General features: G+C 46.8%; 1 protein-coding gene across 5 annotated transcripts in view; it reads left to right on the plus strand.

The window, feature by feature from the left end:
- LOC147113909 (putative E3 ubiquitin-protein ligase MID2) overlaps nt 1–18,347 on the plus strand; it is a 114,700-nt gene that overhangs the window by 60,217 nt on the left and 36,136 nt on the right. For 3 of the 5 annotated variants that reach the window (XM_085995313.1, XM_085995315.1, XM_085995314.1), the window contains exons 7-8: nt 5,674–5,752; nt 13,141–13,202. In XM_085995313.1, coding sequence (XP_085851439.1) covers nt 5,674–5,752; nt 13,141–13,202 — 141 coding nt within the window. The remainder of the gene's footprint in view (nt 1–5,673; nt 5,753–13,140; nt 13,203–18,347) is intronic. The other 2 variants (XM_085995316.1, XM_085995317.1) reach the window with 1 other exon arrangement.

Consider the following 18,347-nt stretch of genomic DNA (forward strand, 5'->3'; position numbering starts at 1 on the left):
ATGTGCATAATAGTCACTTAAAACATTATCATAACAGTTCTAATTCATCTCTTTACTCTCCCACAGGCCCCTCAAAAGTTCCCCTCCACCCCACTGTCCAGCCAGAGGAGGAAGATGACTCCTCGGAGGAGGTTGCGGACTCTGAGGTTGCACCGTCACATGACCCAGGCACACCCAGCATCAGCGCAGATACACACACCTCGGTGGGTTCAGTAAGAGATAAAGTAGATCACATGTGAGCAAGAACAGATAGTGGAGACAGGGACAGTGTGGCGAGTCCTTGTCGGAGGACGCAGGATGCTCCAAGTACTGCTCAGCTGGACGAAGATGCTGAACCCCGGGGGTCATCGACAAAGCGGATGATTCTTGAGGAGCAACAGAAAGCAGAAGGCTCTGACAGCTTTTCCAGCCATGATGTGCTCAATTGTAGGGAGAATGGTGGAGTCCATCTCCAGCATGACTGGCATGATGTCACAGGCCATGGCTATGATGTGTTCATCCATGGAAAGGGTGGCCACCTGCATGGAGCATCAAATGCGTCAGTCAAACGAGTGCATTCTTGTTATGAACAACAGCTTGTACACTCTGATTGCAGCCATATCCAGGATGGATAGAAACCTAGACTTGGCCATTCATCACCCCACTGATGTGCAGCAAAGTGCTCTCCAGCTCCTTGCTAGCAGGGAAGTGAGGGTGGGCCATGAGAGGGATGATGGTGAGAGGGGACATGGAAGTGGGACCTCTGCTCAAAGTGCTCACACTTGTCCCCTGTTGCCGCCAGCCGCACCCCACCCCGGCACCTCAGTCAGAGCCCCACATGCTGCCTCGTATGCCGATGGCTAAGTCTGCTCCTGCGCAGGTGCAGGAGGAGCAGTCTTCGACGGGACCCTCACAGGCTCCAAAATTCAGAGGACATCTGCCAAAAGTGTCTAAGCAGTCAGAGCAGGGAAGTGTGCAGCCTGCCTCTATCTCTGCTGAAGCCATAGGGGTTGCATGGCATAGAAGATGTAGAAAGAGAAGGATGACACAAGTGTAGGTGCACAAGGGTATCCACATGGGTGTTATAAAATTTTATATAATTAAGTTTCTGTTGAATTTTTAAACCACGTAAAATTATTTGTGCCACTTTCCCGTCTTGTCCATTTTTGCCTGCTGCCTGACAAGTGGCCTTGCCAGTTGGAGTGAATGGTAAGACATTACTTAACCTTGAGCAATGGGTGCGTGTGACAGGAAGGGTTTGGTCATTTTAAGACTGCTTTGTGGTGGTAGTGGTGGGGTGGGGTGCAGGGGAAGTTGGTTCAGCGTCTGGGTACCATATGAGTGCACTGGTGCAACCTAACTAAATCGTGCCATTACAAGGCCATCCTGAGCCTCCCGGGCAGTAATGTGCGGTGCTGCTGGTGCCAGGTCCACTTCAGGTTCCACCTCCTTGTGTTTCTCCTGCTCCTCCTCCTCTTCCTCCTCCGAAGAGGTTCTGTGCTCTGCACCTTGCTCCTCTTGCAAATACAATCCTCGCTGCTGCGGTATGTTGTGCAGAGTACAGCATACCACAATCATTCTGGAGACCCTGGCTGGTGCATATTAAAGGGCTCCTCCTGATCTGTCCAGGCATTTTTGAAGTGCATCTTCAGCATCCTGATTACTTGCTCTATTACACATCTCGTTATCATCTGGCTTTGATTGTAGCGCTCCTTGGCCTCATTGCTTGGCCTCCTCAAGGATGTCCTCAGCCACATATTCAGTGGATACCCCTAGTCTCCAAGCAGCCAGCTGGTAAGTCTGGTCTGAGGTGTGAAGAGCTGAGAGAGGGTGGACTGGCGCAGGATGAATGAATCATGACAGCTCCCTGGGAATCTGGCACACACATATGCATGATGATTTTTTTGTGGTTGCTGATGAACTGCACATTGAGGGAGTGGAATCCCTTCCAGTTCACAAGCACTCCTGTGTGATCTGGGGGTGCCTTGATGGCCACATGTGTGCATTCAATGATGCCCTGCACCTGTGGGAAGCCAGCCAGAGCCGCAAAGGCGAGCGCCCGCACAGTCTAACTGGCTTCATTGGTGGCAAAGTTTGCATAAGTGCCTGACTGGCATCGGTCACCTGGGTAATGCATTTGTGGGCGACCGACTGCGAGATCCTGCAAATGTCTCCTGCAGATCCCTGGAAGGAGCCTGAGGTGAAGAGGTTGAGGGAGGTGGAGACTTTGACAGCCATGGGAACACGTGTCCACCAGGTCCACTTGGCAGCAGGTCTTCTTCCAGCAGGCCACAGATGTCTACCACAATTTGACGTGATAGCCTGAGCCTCCTGAGGCACTGGTGTTCAGTCATGTCCAGGAAGCTGATCCTCTGCCTGTATACCCTGTGTTGGGGGTATTGCCTTTTGCGAGGTGCACCCCTGTGCTCTGTAAGGAATTAGCCACACACGCTAGCGGGGCTGGGGTTATTTGTCTCTGGCCAGTCAGAAGCCTCTGAGCTGCTACAAGGACGCCCTTGCGGTTTCGAAGTGCTCCCCTATTCCTGAGTTCTGACCCCCGGACTTATTCGATGGCGATGTGGACAGAAAACAACGTGACTCATGGTTTTGGGTGCAAAACAGAGCAGTATTTATTGAAAACAAAAAAAAAAGGAAACAACTTAAAATAATCGATATAGCTCTTTTGCCTGGTACAGCACTTTTGCTTAAACGCAGTACACTTAGTGTCCACTAGAGGGCTCCCGGCTCAGTGCAACACTACTTTATTTAATACACGCAGTACACTCAGTGTCCACTAGAGTGCTCCCTGCTCAGTGCAACACTACTTTATTTTAAATACAGTACTTTAATATAGAAACACACTGTTCACCACAGCACTCCTCTGCTTGGCGCAACACTCCCTTTTAATACAGTTACTTTAAAAAAAGGCTACACAGCATTCACCACAGCACTTCAGCTTGGTGCAACACCCCTTTTAATACAGTTTTACATGCAGTACTTAAAAACAGCTACTCCTTTTTAATACAGTTTTAAATACTGAATTCAATGTTCACTATAGCACTTTTCTGCTAGGTGCAACACTGCCTTGCTTAAAAAGGGGAGGAGAAACGGACACAATGAAGGAAATCGACTAAAATCACAATTCTAACAAAATTCCCACTTTACTCCCACCCCTATACCTATTCTAAGTTGCCTTGTAGAAGGCCAGAAAAATATATGCTCACCACTGGAAATGCCTGCTCCGTGTCCTGCGAACTTAGATCTTCACTGCCCCGAAGTGAAAAACTGTCATTTGTTCAATTTCCACAATTGCCGCTGTGCTCTCACCTTGCTTTCACTGGTGAGGTTTAGCAAACCCGGAAATCCCGTGGACAGCCAGTAAAAGCCGCAACATCAGGTAAAAAATGCTGTTAATAGCCTCCTAATGAGCTCTAAACTGCTTTGATTAGGTCACCCACCTCTCCCAAGGAGGTCTCTGGCACGCTGACTATCGTGCCCGAGTTAAAGGCGGAAGCCGATGGGTTGAAGCCAGCTTCCCAACACGCTGCCAACCTCGGCGCTTTTAACTACCCACACAGTCTTCAAAGTAAAAATTCAGCCCCAAATGTGAAGCTGAACCCAACCAGCAATCATTTTTCCCTATTCAAGAGGTTCTCAGTCATCCTAAGGCCAGTCTGAAGATCTGGCTCCCACTGAACTCAATGGAGCTGCGACAGAACTTGCACAAAACTGTTTGGATAACCAACAGCACTGGAACTATTCACTGGAGGTGTGAAAATTCAAAATGTTGATCTCCAAGTGTGAAAACAACCTGCAGAATTAGCCTGGGAGGGAAGATTTCTATTGCTCTCTATTTGAGACAAAATTGTAAATATGTCTAAGGGGGGAAATATAGCTTGCGCCCCGAAAAAGTTAGCACCCCCGTGCCCAAAATTCAATGGTAGCACCCCAAGCAGGAGGCATTAATGCGGGAGGCGGGAGGCACTAATGGGAGGCACAAAGCAACCACATTTTACCCCTAAGAGTTCTAGGTATACTTTCTGTGAGCGGAGTATTTTTAACAGAAAGCCTCTTCCTCGCCCTCAAGTTTTTTTCACCAGCATTAGGAAAATGAGTGTAAAGATATACGGCTTAACGCCACCCGTTACCGGCAAAATATGGCAAAAGAGCGGCGGCTGCCACTCTTTTGCCAGCTGGTGGCAAGTCCAGCAGCGTCCTCCATTTTCAATGTCCCAGTAGCACGGCCGGTAAGTAGTAGCACCCTGCAAAAAAAAAATGGCAGAGTGGTGACATCAGTCGGTGAGCCCCAACAACTTAACGTCACCACGGCCAACTTTGACCCTAGCACTGATCATAACCACAGGGAAACCCAGTGTGCAAATAGACTGACAGAGGCGCTGTCAGCACCTCTTAAAGGGATACACACATCTTTCAGGTAAGTTTGCATTTGAAATTTTGGACTGGGCTTTTTGATTTTATTGAAGTAGTGGCTTGCTGCAATAGATGTTAAATGTTTTTTTTAAGTGTGTAGGGAGTGCTCCTGGATGCTTGCAAGGCCTTGGATGGTAAAAGAAGGCCTCTGAGAAGACAGAAAATGCTGCAAATACTCAACAGGTCAGGCAAAATCCATGGAGAGAGAAACAGAGTTCACATCTCAGATCGAGATGCTGTGATTTCAGATTTACAACATCTGCTCGCAGAGGGAAGAGGAAGACACAGAAAAAGAGGAAGCTGAAGAGGAGGAAGCAGAAGAGGAGGATGCATCCCAGCCTTAAGTGCTGAAGAATTCCATTTGGCACTTCTTTTTAATGGTGAATTTTTTATTGAAAGGAAAGGCAGTAAGGGCTGAAAGCTGCATTTTTTCACTGCATTGTAATTTTTATTAGTTCTGAATGCATTGCCCTATTATTTGCCCACAATTCCTTGCAAATGCCACAGCCTCACTCTCAGAGGCTATAAGAAGATGCAACGCCGACTGTGGACAGGAACTTCAGGTCAGAGGCCTCCATTAACGCCACCAGCAGAGCGTTCCACGATAAGTTAGTGCTGCACTACACATCGCCAACCCCCAGCGCGAATGTTTGAATGGTAGCGCTGTGGCCATTTTCAGCAGCCGTTAACTCAAGTTGCCAGTGACACCGGCAATTCTCTTGGCATACACAAATTTTTCCCCCATAGAATGTTATGGGTTATATGCTAGAAGTAGCATGAAGATGTAAATGATTCACAGTGCAAGGTTTAAAATATTTGAAAGAGATAGGAATATAGAATAGGGGAGTGAAAATAGTGTCTCCCAGGAACTTGGATGTTAAAGTGAAAGGCCGAAAAGGAACTGCAAAGTGGATTATTAATTAGTTGGGTTGTAAGGAACAAAGGTCATTGATGGTAATATTTATAATTGGGAAGATGTATCCAAAGAAGTACTATAGTGGCTGGCCCTGGGATTCATAATAATACTTATTAGGTAGAAAGTGTATAATTTTGTTGCTTATACATTATTATGTGAATCGCAGCACAGGATAAATTCTATATTCCATACAGGCTTTAAAAATGTCTTTTATGTTGTGGTTATTTTATTTCTCCGTGATTTGTTACTGCAAGTGAGCCTCTGACTATTGTAATAGCTTGTAATACATATTAGTAACATAGACTATTTATGACTATATATGAATGTTTTAAATATATATTTTTTAGTTCAGTCAAATGATGAGGTGTTGGAAGAAAGATTTCCATTGGAAGACGAGAATGAGGAGGAGAATTTGCCCGACTCTATGTAAGTAGAATAGGGATATGGTGATAATAATTCTTCATTGCCATAGTACTGCAAGCTAGTCAATTAGTGTAGTGTATGTAACCTGTACCACCTTAAGAGACTACCTTAAGGTGATGGACTACTTTCTGATGGCTCCTGCATATTGTAGTACCGGTGGTGACCACACCGGTATATAAACCCTGTGGAGCAAAGTGTATTTCAGTTCAGCCCTGACCCTCAGTTACTAAAGACCTGTTTAAGTATTCTGTTGTCTGTGTCCAGTTATTCAGCATAACTACATTTGAAAGCACAGACTCAACAGTGGCGACGAGTCTGATCGTACCTAGCGGCAGTTTTGCATCCTAGGAAGCTTCGTCCTCAGAACGGGCGTCGAAAAGGGGCAATCGCCCTCAACATCCTGCTGAGCACTGCATCACAAGGGAGGCCATCGGGAACCCGGGTTGGTTTGCTGGCCACAAAGTCCACCATCAGCAACAGGCAGTGATCATCCCTTCTACGACAGCGGCGGGTAAGCCCGATCGAGCGGCACGGAGGGGAAGTCGGCCGAGTTGTCAGTGGGAGAAGGGGAGGGAAAACGAAGAAAAGGGCGGAGAACACGACCGCAGCCGGTGTCAGGGGCCGGACTGCAATCAGGGCAGAGACGCGCAGCAGCCAGAAAAGCGTTGATGTCCGCGAGGACCGCGGGAGCGGCGGGGAACAAGAGCAGCAGCGTCGGGGGAAATAAAGGACCGCTGGGAGGCGAGAACGGCAACAGCGCGGTAATCACCATTTTAGTCGGCGGGGGAAGAAGACAAGCGCGGGAAAAGCCGCCAAGCGCGGGAAGCCTCCATTTTGAAAAATAAAATAAAATAAAGGAAACTCAACAAGGATGCCAAAAACGGGTAACATCACTGCTTTTGATAGCGATGTAGAAGATTGGGCCACTTATGTGGAATGCGTTGAAGTTTACTGTACAGCGAATGAGGTACCGGTGGATAAGAAAGCACTAACCCTATTAAACTCGATGGGTGCGAAGACGTACGGGTTATTAAGGCACCTTGTAACACCAGATAAACCGGTAGGAAAGAGTTTCGCGGATATTGTTACTATCCTGCAAGAGCATTTAAACCCCACGCCGCTGCTGATAGTGGAACGATTTAAATTTTACAAAAGAATTCAGCTTAAAGAGGAAAGCAACGCTGAATTCTTAATCGAACTGCGCAAGTTATCAAAGTACTGTCGGTTCGGTACAGGACTAGCAGACGCTCTGAGAGATAAGTTTGTGTGTGGGCTACTAAAGGAAGGAACTCAGAAGCGACTGTTAGAGGAAAAGGATCTTATGCTGGACAAAGCTTTCAGCATTGCAGCATCGCACGAGGCAGCAGCACGAGGCACTGCAGAAATGCAGCAAAGGCCATCGGAATTCAGCACCAATGAAATGGCATTGGGTGCAGTAAAGTGCTATCGTTGCGGAAGGACAACGCATGACCAGAACCAGTGCTGGTTCAAAGATAAAGAATGCAGGCAATGTGGCAAACTTGGTCACATAGCGAGAGTATGCCGGTCAGGAAAGAAGACCAGCAACAAAAAGTCGCCGCAGGAGAAGTACAAAAAAGTACACAAGGTGACAGAGAACAGTTCAGATGAACAGAAGACGGATTCAGACTCCAGCAGTAAGGAACTGGGTTGTCTAAAAATACATAATGTGGGTAACACAGCAGACCACCAAACTATCTGGGTCATGCTTCGGATAGCAGGAGTCCAAGTGAAGATGGAATTGGACATTGGATCGGCATTGACGGTCATGAATAAGCAAGATTACAAAAGGTTATTCTCACACATTCCCCTGAGGGATACGGAGATTGTATTAAAAACATACACGGGGCAAAGAGTATACCCCATCAGAAAGATAAAGGTAAAGGTGGTCTACAATGGTAAAGAAAGTCAGGGAATGGACTTGTATGTGTTACCTGAGGGAGGTCCACCACTACTGGGACGGGAATGGATCCGGAGAATAAATGTGGACTGGCATTCCTTACAAGCATTAACTGTAGATTCCTGTAAAGAGGACGACGTCAAACCTAAACGACTGTCCAAAATATTGGACGATGCTAAGGAGGTGTTCCAACAGGGACTGGGAACACTGCAAACCCAAAATTTTTCAAAGCCAGACCGGTACCTTATGCGATACGACCTGCTGTGGAAGCAGAGCTGGAAGGGCTAGAACGTTCAGGAGTTCTGTCAAAGGTGGACTGGAGCGAATGGGCCACACCCATTGTTCCCGTCATGAAGCGTTCGTTGAGCAACAAGCCGGGGGAACCTGGGAAGGTTCGCATCTGTGGCGATTTCAAGATCACTGTTAATCCGGTTCTTCACACGGTGCAATATCCGCTTCCGTGGATTGAGGATATCTTCGCTTCGCTGTCTGGTGGGAAACACTTCACCAAGATAGACCTGGCGCAGGCGTACCTACAGATGGAAGTTGATGAAGCGTCACGCCAGTATCTCACGATCAACACACATAAGGGCTTATATCGGTATAATAGACTGGTTTTTGGAGTGGCATCGGCTCCAGCGATTTGGCAAAGGGCCATGGAGCAGGTATTACAGGGAATTCCAGGCACACAATGCTACCTGGACGACATTCTGATTACAGGAGATGATGATAAGGAACACCTCGCGAATTTGGAGCAGGTGCTCACCAGATTGAAAGAATATGGACTCAGAGTTAATCGCCAGAAATGTGAGTTCTTTCAGAAGCGAATCTCATACTGCGGCCACGTCATTGACCAGGAGGGGCTTCATAAGTCACCTGACAAGATCGAAGCTGTTGTGAAAGCTCCCGCTCCGGAAAATGTATCCCAGTTGAGGTTGTTCCTTGGGTTGATTAACTATTACCACAAGTTTCTTCCAAATTTATCCATGGTGTTACACCCGCTGAACACTCTTTTGCAAATGGGAGTACCATGGAAGAGGAGCGAGGACTGTAAGCGGGCTTTTCAAAAAAGCAAGGCACTGATCACCTCTAAGGAAGTGTTGGCTCACTTTAACCCAACGCTACCTATTCGTTTAGCTTGTGATGCTTCTCCATATGGTATCGGGGCAGTGCTCTCACATAAGTTGCCAAATGGCTTGGAAAGGCCAGTCACGTTCGCATCCAGATCATTGACCTCCGCAGAGCGCAACTATGCTCAGATAGATAGGGAGGCTCTCAGCCTCGTGTGGGGAGTTAAGAAATTTAACCATTACCTGCAAGGCCAAAAGTTTACGCTGCTGACAGATCACCAGCCGTTGGTTTCCATTTTTAACCCTAAGAAGGGTGTTCCGGTTATGACGGCGCAGAGGCTTCAGAGATGGTCCCTTTTCCTAGGGGCGCATCAATATGATATCGAATTCAAAGGTACAAAGCAACATGGTAATGCTGATGGGCTGTCACGCCTGCCACTACCTACAGTGGAAGAGGCACTGGCAGTTGACCCTGTCGAGATATTTCACTCGACCATCATCAAATGCTTACCAGTCACCAATGCGAGTATTGAGAGAGAGACCCGAAACAACCCGACACTGTCTCGGGTCTACGATTTGACAGTGAAGGGATGGCCAGCATATGGCGAACCACTGTTACCTGCATTCTCAGCCAGACGAGAACAGCTGTCCGTCTGTCAAGGAACACTGATGTATGGAACAAGGGTGATTATTCCTCCTAAGTTAAGGGAGAGAGTTCTGAAGGAACTGCATGAAGGTCATCTGGGGGGAGTCAAGATGAAAGGCCTTGCTAGGGCTTATGTGTGGTGGCCAGGTATCGACAAACAAATAGAGGATCTGACTAAAAGCTGCTCAGGGTGCCAAAAAGTTCAAAACGCACCTCCAATTGCACCGCTGCATCCGTGGGAATGGCCTTCAACCCCATGGCAACGTGTGCATATCGACTTTGCAGGTCCATTCATGGATTCCATGTTTTTGATAGCGGTAGACGCACATTCTAAATGGCCAGAAGTGATTAAGATGTCGACCACTACCTCTGAAAAGACGATCGCAGTTCTAAGAACCATATTTGCAAGGAATGGGTCGCCGGAACAAATATGTTCAGACAACGGACCACAGTTCGTGTCAGAAGAATTCCAGAAATTCATGAAAAAGAATGGGGTGAAACACTATACATCTGCCCCATATCATCCGGCTACCAATGGGTTGGCCGAGAGATTTGTACAAACGTTCAAAAAGGCGATAAAGGCCATGAGCGAAGACCATATTCCACTACAACACAAGGTGGACAATTTCCTGATGGCATATCGAAACGCCACGCATGCAGTGACAAATCAAAGCCCTGCCATAATGTTCTATAACAGGAGGTTGCGGTCCCGGTTGGATTTGTTAAAACCCAATGTGCGTAGGGAAGTCGAAAACAAACAATTCCAGCACGTAAATAACAAGGCCACTCGGAGTTTCGAAATAGGACAACCAGTGTTGGCCAGGGACTATAGGAATGATAAATGGCAATCCGGAACAATTCGTGCCCGACAAGGACCCTTGATGTACACGGTAGACGTTGGTGAGAACATAATACGACGTCATGCTGACCAACTTGTGGAATCGAGAACAAGGGTCGACCCCATGTCTATGGCAGAGACACCAGTTGAAGAAGTTATTGAGCCTGTAGCATCTACCTCAGACTCGAACGTACATGATGATGTTCAATCCATAAGAGATCAAATGGATGAGTCACCCCAGCAACAAGAACCAGAGACTCCTGAAAGGCGTTATCCGGCCCGGATCAGGAGGCCTCCTCAGAGACTGAATCTTTGAACAGTTTTGTATGAAAGTTGTATATATGTTATCCATGTTATGTTTAAATTGGGGTGTACACTGTTAAGCTAAAAGGGGAGGAATTGTAGTGTATGTAACCTGTACCACCTTAAGAGGATACCTTAAGGTGATGGACTACTTTCTGATGGCTCCTGTATATTGTGATACCGGTGGTGACCACACCGGTATATAAACCCTGTGGAGGAAAGTGTATTTCAGTTCAGCCCTGACCCTCAGTTACTAAAGACCTGTTTAAGTATTCTGTTGTCTGTGTCCAGTTATTCAGCATAACTACATTTGAAAGCACAGACTCAACAATTAGCCTACTACATAATGGCAGTGTAGTAGAACAAGTGGAGTGCTGATTGTGGGGGTACCACTGAATTTAATAACATATGTAAAAGTACAATTTTAAATTCAGGAGAAATAGGAGAGGGACACAAACGCTAATTTTACTAGCTAATTTATAGTCTGCACACAGAATAGTATTAATTATGCATAGAAGCTCCAGTGATTTGCCAGATTATTTCTGCATTTACCATCAGTTTCATGAGTACACGATTCCTTCACACATATTGGAGTGAACTTTGGTTATAGTTTGTGGAACAAAGTTATTTATTAAGCAAGCTATAATTAAGTGATCTGCAATATATGTGTAAGGCAATGAAAAACCCTGGGAGATCATTATGAAGAACCTCTGTGTTTTATTGATGTATACACTACTAGCTGGGGAGCCCGGCGTTGCCGGGGCTGTTTTGGGGCAGGCGGTTTAAATTGAGTGCCAGGCTTTGGGGCGCTGTCTGTGTCCCTTTGTGAATCTGGTGCTGGGCAACATTTTAAATCGAGTGGGAGGCTTTAGGGCCCTGTGTGTGTCCCTGTATGTCTACCTTTTAAAAGGTTGAAAAATGAAAGTGAAACTACTTATGGCTTTGGGGCCCTGTCTGTGTCCCTTTGTGAATCTGGTGCTGGGCAACATTTTAAATCGAGTGGGAGGCTTAGGGCCCTGTCTGTGTCCCTGTATGTCTAGCTTTTAAAAGGTTGAAAAATGAAAGTGAAAGTACTTATAAAACGTTTTTGGTAAATCTTATGTTATTTTTAAAAGAGAAACTAACTTTGAAAGTCGTTTTAGCTGGAAGGTGAAGTCATTTGAGCTGGAAGCTGGTAGTCAAACAATGGCTGGCAGCTCCCCGAGATGAAAACGAGTAGTCCCGCCCACACACACACCGATTGGCCAACCATCAGGGGACCGTACTGTAGGATTGGTCAATCGTGACGGAACAGGATTGGTGGAACCTTGATGTCAGTCAATCAATGCTAGCAGATAATGAGTTTAAATTTGAAGGTTTTTTGCATAAGGCGCGAACAATTTTCGTCCGACCAAAAAGTAAATACGCTTAAAACCGTCTCTGAAGCGTAAGCTTTCTTTGGAGGTAACGCGCGCGTAGGTACGCCCTGTAACTTTCGAGTGCATACCCGTAAGACGCACAGGAAATGACAGACAGATAGACAGATAGACAGACAGAATGACAGAAGTACCGCTTTATATATATAGATTAAGATCATTATCAGGCTCTAAAAACAAAGCAGTATCGTTTCCTACATAACCAACACACATCCTCTGTGTTCCTACTACATAGCAATGGTCAAGATGCGTCATTGTGTCCTGTTCCTGCCTCCCCAAATTTAAAAATTTTATTTGTAATTGTACCATTAGGCTGAACAGGACTACAATGTTCAGCATTCCCATCTATTCCAAAATATTTCACAGTTGAAATATTTCATAGGTTTCAGGGGAGGGAGAGGTGCTGTCAAAGTAACCTTGGCGAGTTGCTATAGTGCTTCCTGTAGATTGTACATACGACAGCCACAGTGTGCCAGTGGTGGAGGAGTGGATATTGAGTCCAGTGGCAGGGGCACCAAGCTAGCAAGCTGCTCTGTCGTCGATGGTATCGAGATTCTTGAGTGTTGTTGTGGCTGCACCCATCCAGGTGAATGGTGTGTATTCAAACAGAGGCTTTGAGGGGTCAAGGAGATGAGCAACTTATCACAGTTTACCCAGCCTCTGTTCTGCTCTTGTAGCCATAGTGTTGATTTGGCTGGTTCTATTCAGCTTCTGATCAATAATGACCCCCAGGATTTTGATGATGGGGTATTGGTGATGGTGGTGCCATTAAAGGCCATGGGAAGTGGCTGGACTTTCTCTTGTTCAAGATGGTCATTACCTATCACTTATGTGGTGCGAATGTTATGTGTCATTTATCAACCCAAGTCTGGATATTATTCAGGTCCTGTTGCAGGCTGCCATGGGCTGCTTCTTTATCTGAGGAGTTGTGAATGGAGGTGAACACTGTGGAATCATCAGTGAACAAGCCCACTCCTAATCTTATGATGGAGGGAAGGTTATTAATGAAGTAGCTGAAGATGGTTGGGCTGAGGGCACTTCCCCGAGAAAACCAACAGTGATGTTTGGTCAATTGTATATGGGTGGTGTATGTTGGCACAATTTACGATGCCAATTTTTGTGACATCTAATTCTATCAACGGTGTTATAAAGTGTGCCTGAACATCTTGAGTACTAACCAAGATTTGATTATTTACCATAGGAAACCTGTAGGAAGTGGAGATATCAGAAGAACTCAATTTTGCACTTCTCTATTTTGCAAAGGTATTTATTTAAAGTTGATTGATCATAAACTAAATAGACTACCACAAAATTTGAGGCAACAACCTGTATATATTTTATAACTAATTGTAAACTGCAGTTTATTCAAAGTATGGAGCATTTCTTTTTTGGGGGTCAATGATATTCCTCACAGTTAGTAACTGTTGAAGACACATTCAGCTGTTTTTGTGGAAATTTACCATCCTGCTTTGAATACCCTATAATCCTATTTATGGCATATTAATTATTGTTAGTTGACACCCAAGCAAATATTGGCAGAAATTATTAGAATTTACCATAAATTGGAACGAACTGCCTGATGCCAATGAGTGAACATGACATTGTATATTGTTGGCAGTAAAGGGTAGACAATAACAACCAAAGTAAAAGTACAAAGGACACCACCTTTTTCTGAAGCTGTAGTGCTCAAGAAATTTGTCAAAAATAAAGATACTTCAATCAGCACAAAGGCTGAATGGCTAACTACAGAAGGGCACAAGATGGCTTTGATTATACATAAAGATAGTTCACATAGTTGCAAAAATTCACAGGATTGCAGTAAATGTGATTACGGTGCCAAAGGATTGTCAGAAATGGAAACTGAATAGAATCATAGAATCATAGAAATTTACAGCACAGAAGGAGGCCATTCAGCCCACCGTGTCTGTGCCAGCCGAAAAAGAGCTATCCAGCCTAATCCCACTTTCCAGCTTTTGGTCCGTAGCCCTGTAGGTTACGGCACTTCAAGTGCATATCCAAGTAGTTTTTAAATGCGATGAGGGTTTCTGCCTCTACCATCCTTTCAGGCAGTGAGTTCAAGACCCCCACCACCCTCTGGGTGAAAAACATTTCTCCTCAACTCCCCTCTAATCCTTCTTTTTGCTATCGTACTTTAAATCTATGTCACCTGATTTTGACCTCGCTGCTAAGGGAAATAGGCACTTTCTATCCACTCTATCTAGGCACCTCATAATTTTATACACCTCAATTAAATCTCCCCTAGCCTCCTCTGTTCCAAAGAAAACAACCCCAGCCTATCCAATCTCTTCTCATAGCTAAAATTCTCCAGTCCTGGCAACATCCTTGTAAATCTCCTCTGTACCCTCTCTAGTGCAATCACATTTTCCTGTAATGTGGTGACCAGGACTGTACACAGTAAATGCACTGGTCAATCTGTTCAGCACACTGGTGTGAACCCAGCAGGTGTCCTGCTTGCATTAATAGATGTTGCCATTCAGAGTTCCCTCGAGTCCTCTGAAAGCTTTCCTGGTGTATTTTGCAGCTTGCATCTAGTATCTCTTTAGCTGAGGTGTTACCTCGCCCCACACACTCCAGAGTACCACAATGTGGACGACCCTTTCCATGATAGTTCCTCTAAAGGACAGCAGCCAGTACTCTGTACATCTATGAACAAATCAAATTTTAGAACATAAATGATGGGAAAATATTATACATCAATGTAACAGTATTCTTTTTCTTTTATCACTTTAATACCGAGGAGTGGGCCTTTGGCGTAGTGGTAGCATCCCTGCCGCTGGGCCAGAAGGTGTAGGGTTTCGAACCCCGCTCCAGACAGTCCCGGCAAGTGGAGTCAGAGCTCCGGCTCTAAATTCTGGGTTGACATCCAGTGGGATACTTGCGTCCGTGGGTGTGGGTGACCCCACCCCCCTCGTATGGGTTGTGGGAGCCCGTAAAACCCTCCCACCATAGGACTAACCACCCTAATGGCTGGTATGTAGATGGTTACGGTCACGGAAGGAGCGTTAACGTGGCCAGAAATCCTTCCACCACTTCATACAGTTTCCCAAAGGGAACAGTGTGAAGACACGTACGACGACGACTTTAATACTGCTATATTTTCCAATGAACAGGACTATTGTGGCGTTGCAATCATTGCTCAATTTCTTAAAAATAGGAACTATTTATCCATGAATAGTACACAACATACAGCAAGTAACTATGCTGCTATGTACATATATTTTTCAATACCAATGAATCTTTCTTTATATTTGACTGGTTATCAAAGTAAATGTTTCCATTTTTCCCTCTGTTTCCAATGTTCTCTTTTCTGTTCTCATGTGAATTTTGGTAATGAGTTCAAGTTCCACGTGAGAAATTACATTTTATGAACTTCTGTCACGTAATCTCTCTGGGGTTGCTACTTCAGTGGATAGAAATGAAGGTTATTTTGGTGGTAAAGCACGGTTACTACTGAAGCGATTTAGGCCTAGAAATTGGAGGTGTTAGCGTTGCCAGTAAGGCCTGTTTCGGAGAAAGAAATGGCAGCCGCCTCACTTCTGCTCGCTGCTGGTGGGTCCCGCGGCGGCCACCATTTTTGGCTGGGCGGCAGCGCTGCCGATGTCTGCTCGCTAGGGATATATAGATTATGCAGATCGTGACATCAGTGAGCATGCAATGCTCACCTGATGCCTGATCTGCCATTGTGGATTTCGCCGCTAAACTGACCAGCCTGTGTTAATTACGACCAGCTGACCGAGCGTTGACAAGCAGGACAGAGCCTCCAGCAGTGTTATTTAAAGGGAGCATCAGCAACAATTTGCAGCTGCCATGGTTATTCAGTTTGACTGGCTCTGTGTAATTTTCTGCAACTCTAGCAGCTTTCTAAGCCTGTTTCAAGTTCCAAAAGTGAGAGGGAGTGTTGGTGCAAGTGGAGAACACCTTCATTCTTATTTAAAAGCTTCTACTCACAACACTTGCTCACAGTCATTGGAAAGCGGTGAGCAACGTGTATTCCCCCTGGCGCTCAAGTAGCTTCGGGAGAGGGAGTGAGTGCAGCGAAGAAGAGAAGACACTCGCAGAGGGAGGAGGAGGAGGGCTCTCAACAGGAGGCCTTACCCACCTAGGGTCTTCAGAAAGCACTTCTCTTACATCCACATAAGCGAGGAGCAGTGTATTAGGAGGCTCCGCTTCAGCAAGAAGGTGGTCACAGAACTCTGCCACCTCCTGCAACCAGACCTACTGCCTGAGAGCAGGGTGACCATGGCTCTCCCAGTGGCCCTCAGTTTCTTCACCAGCGGATCCTTCCAGTCTGCAGCAGGAGACATAGCTAACATCTCCCAGTTTGCTGCCCATCGCTACATCTGGGAGGTCACAAAGGCTCTCTACACCAGGAGAAGGGACTACATTGTCTTCTCTCTGAGCAGAGAGAAGCATGAGGAGAGCACGCATGTGGCTTTGCCAGGAGAGTGGGCTTTCCCATGGAGCAGTGCGCCATCGACTGCACACACGTGGCTTTGCAGATGCCACATAACAATCCTGAGATCTTCTGTAACTGCTAAGGCTACCACTCACTTAATGCACAGTTGGTGTGTGACCACTCCCAGCTCATCCTGATGGTCAATGCCCGCTTTCCTGGCAACAGTCATGATGCCTTCATCCTGTGTCAGTCCAATGTGCCAGCAATCTTCCAGCCACCACGTCAAACCTGAGGATGGCTGCTCGGAGACAAAGGCTCTGCACCTGGCTGATGATTCCCCTCCGCAACCCCACTACTCTTGCCCAGCACTCATATAAATGACAGCCATGCTATCACCAGGAGCATCATCGAACAGACCATTGGGCTGCTGAAGCAATGGTTCCGCTGCCTTGACCGCTCAGGAGGAGCCCTCCAGTACTCGGCGAAGTGGGTGCCCCATTTCGTGGTCTGGTGCATGCTTCACAACTTGGCCATCATGAGGGCACAGCCCATGCCAGCATGGATTGCGGGACCACCTCAGGAAGAGGGCGAGGAGGAATGGAGGTGGCAGGCAGCAAATCCCTCTTCCGCACGGGCCGTCCGTGAATGCCTCATCAGACTCCGATTCAAGTGAATGAAACCCCAGATCCCCGTTGCTCACCGCATTCCAATCAACCACATGCCAATCATACCATCCCTCTGTCATGGAATATCACAGCGTCCTCCTGGGCACAAAGCTGAAATGAAAGCCACCACAAAAACATTCAAAACAAAATTAATAAATTTATAACTATTCAATTTACGTTACAATATCAACTAATCACCCTTGTGCAATCCCTTAGTGCCTGTTGTTCGTGTGTCCTTTCCTACTCTAGTGCTCCTATGCAGTGTTCCCCCAGTGGCTGCAGCATGGCTGTTGGAAGGCTGTTGAGTTTCAGATGACCTTACAGGGAGACCTCAACCAGCTGTGGACCTAGAAGGTCCAGCTGCAGACTGCCCCACCTCGGCATGGGTGGCAGCAGTCTGGGCTGGCTGGCTGACAGGCAGTGGCAAGGGCAATGGCGGAGTGGCAGTGAATACTGTCATCCTGAAAGAGGACCACAGGCTCCTGCTCCACAGACCCACTGCCACTCCCCCGGGGCGGCACCTCATCATTCCTAGCAATCTGTTGGAGGACAGATTGCTGGTCTGCTGCGACATCCTGCAAGCCCATTTTGACACGGGTAAACCCAGCCACGATGGCAGCAGTCTGAGCTTGGGGCGCAGCAAGCTGAGACTGCACAAGAGCCGTTTGCACTTCCACTGCAGCACTGAGACTTTGGGTCATTTCCATCTGTGCTGCAATGGAAGCCGCAACATTGCCCATTAAAAGCATCATCTGGGTCCACAAGGTCTCTCCTGGAGTTGTCCATCATTTCCAGCCTGGAAATCATGGGCTCCAAGCTCTGCGAAAAGCCCCATCCAATGTTGGAACCAGACTCCTCCATGCTCCTTGACACTGCCACGAGGCTCTCTGGCAGGCTTATCAATGCACCTAGCATTTCGGTGTGCATGCTCATCACCCTCCTTCTGAAGGCCGCCCCATCGAGGTCATCATCTGAGTCGTGTGCAGCAGAACTCGTGCGCCAACTCACCCTCTGGAGAGCTGGCCCTTGAGCTACCCTTTCCCCCTGGCCTTGCTGCAGCCCATTCGTGCCCGGTGCCTCACCCTGTGCAGATCCTGCATCTATACTAATCTGTACATTCCACGCAGTGCCAGTTTCTGAGCTGGTGTCTGCGAGTGTCAGATGCAGTGGTGGTGTGACTTCTTCTTCATCTCCATTCTCCTCCCTTACTTTGGGACAGGTTGTGTGGATGGCAGATCTTGGTCATCTGTAAGCAGAAAGGCACAAGAGTTGGATTATGGTGAGGGGAGGGGGGCAGAGCAAGATATCTATGCATACAGCATCAGC

This window comes from Somniosus microcephalus, chromosome 8 (assembly GCF_052327205.1).
Source record: "Somniosus microcephalus isolate GS21.2 chromosome 8, FLI_Smic_1.0, whole genome shotgun sequence".
Classification (NCBI taxonomy): Eukaryota; Metazoa; Chordata; class Chondrichthyes; order Squaliformes; family Somniosidae; genus Somniosus; species Somniosus microcephalus.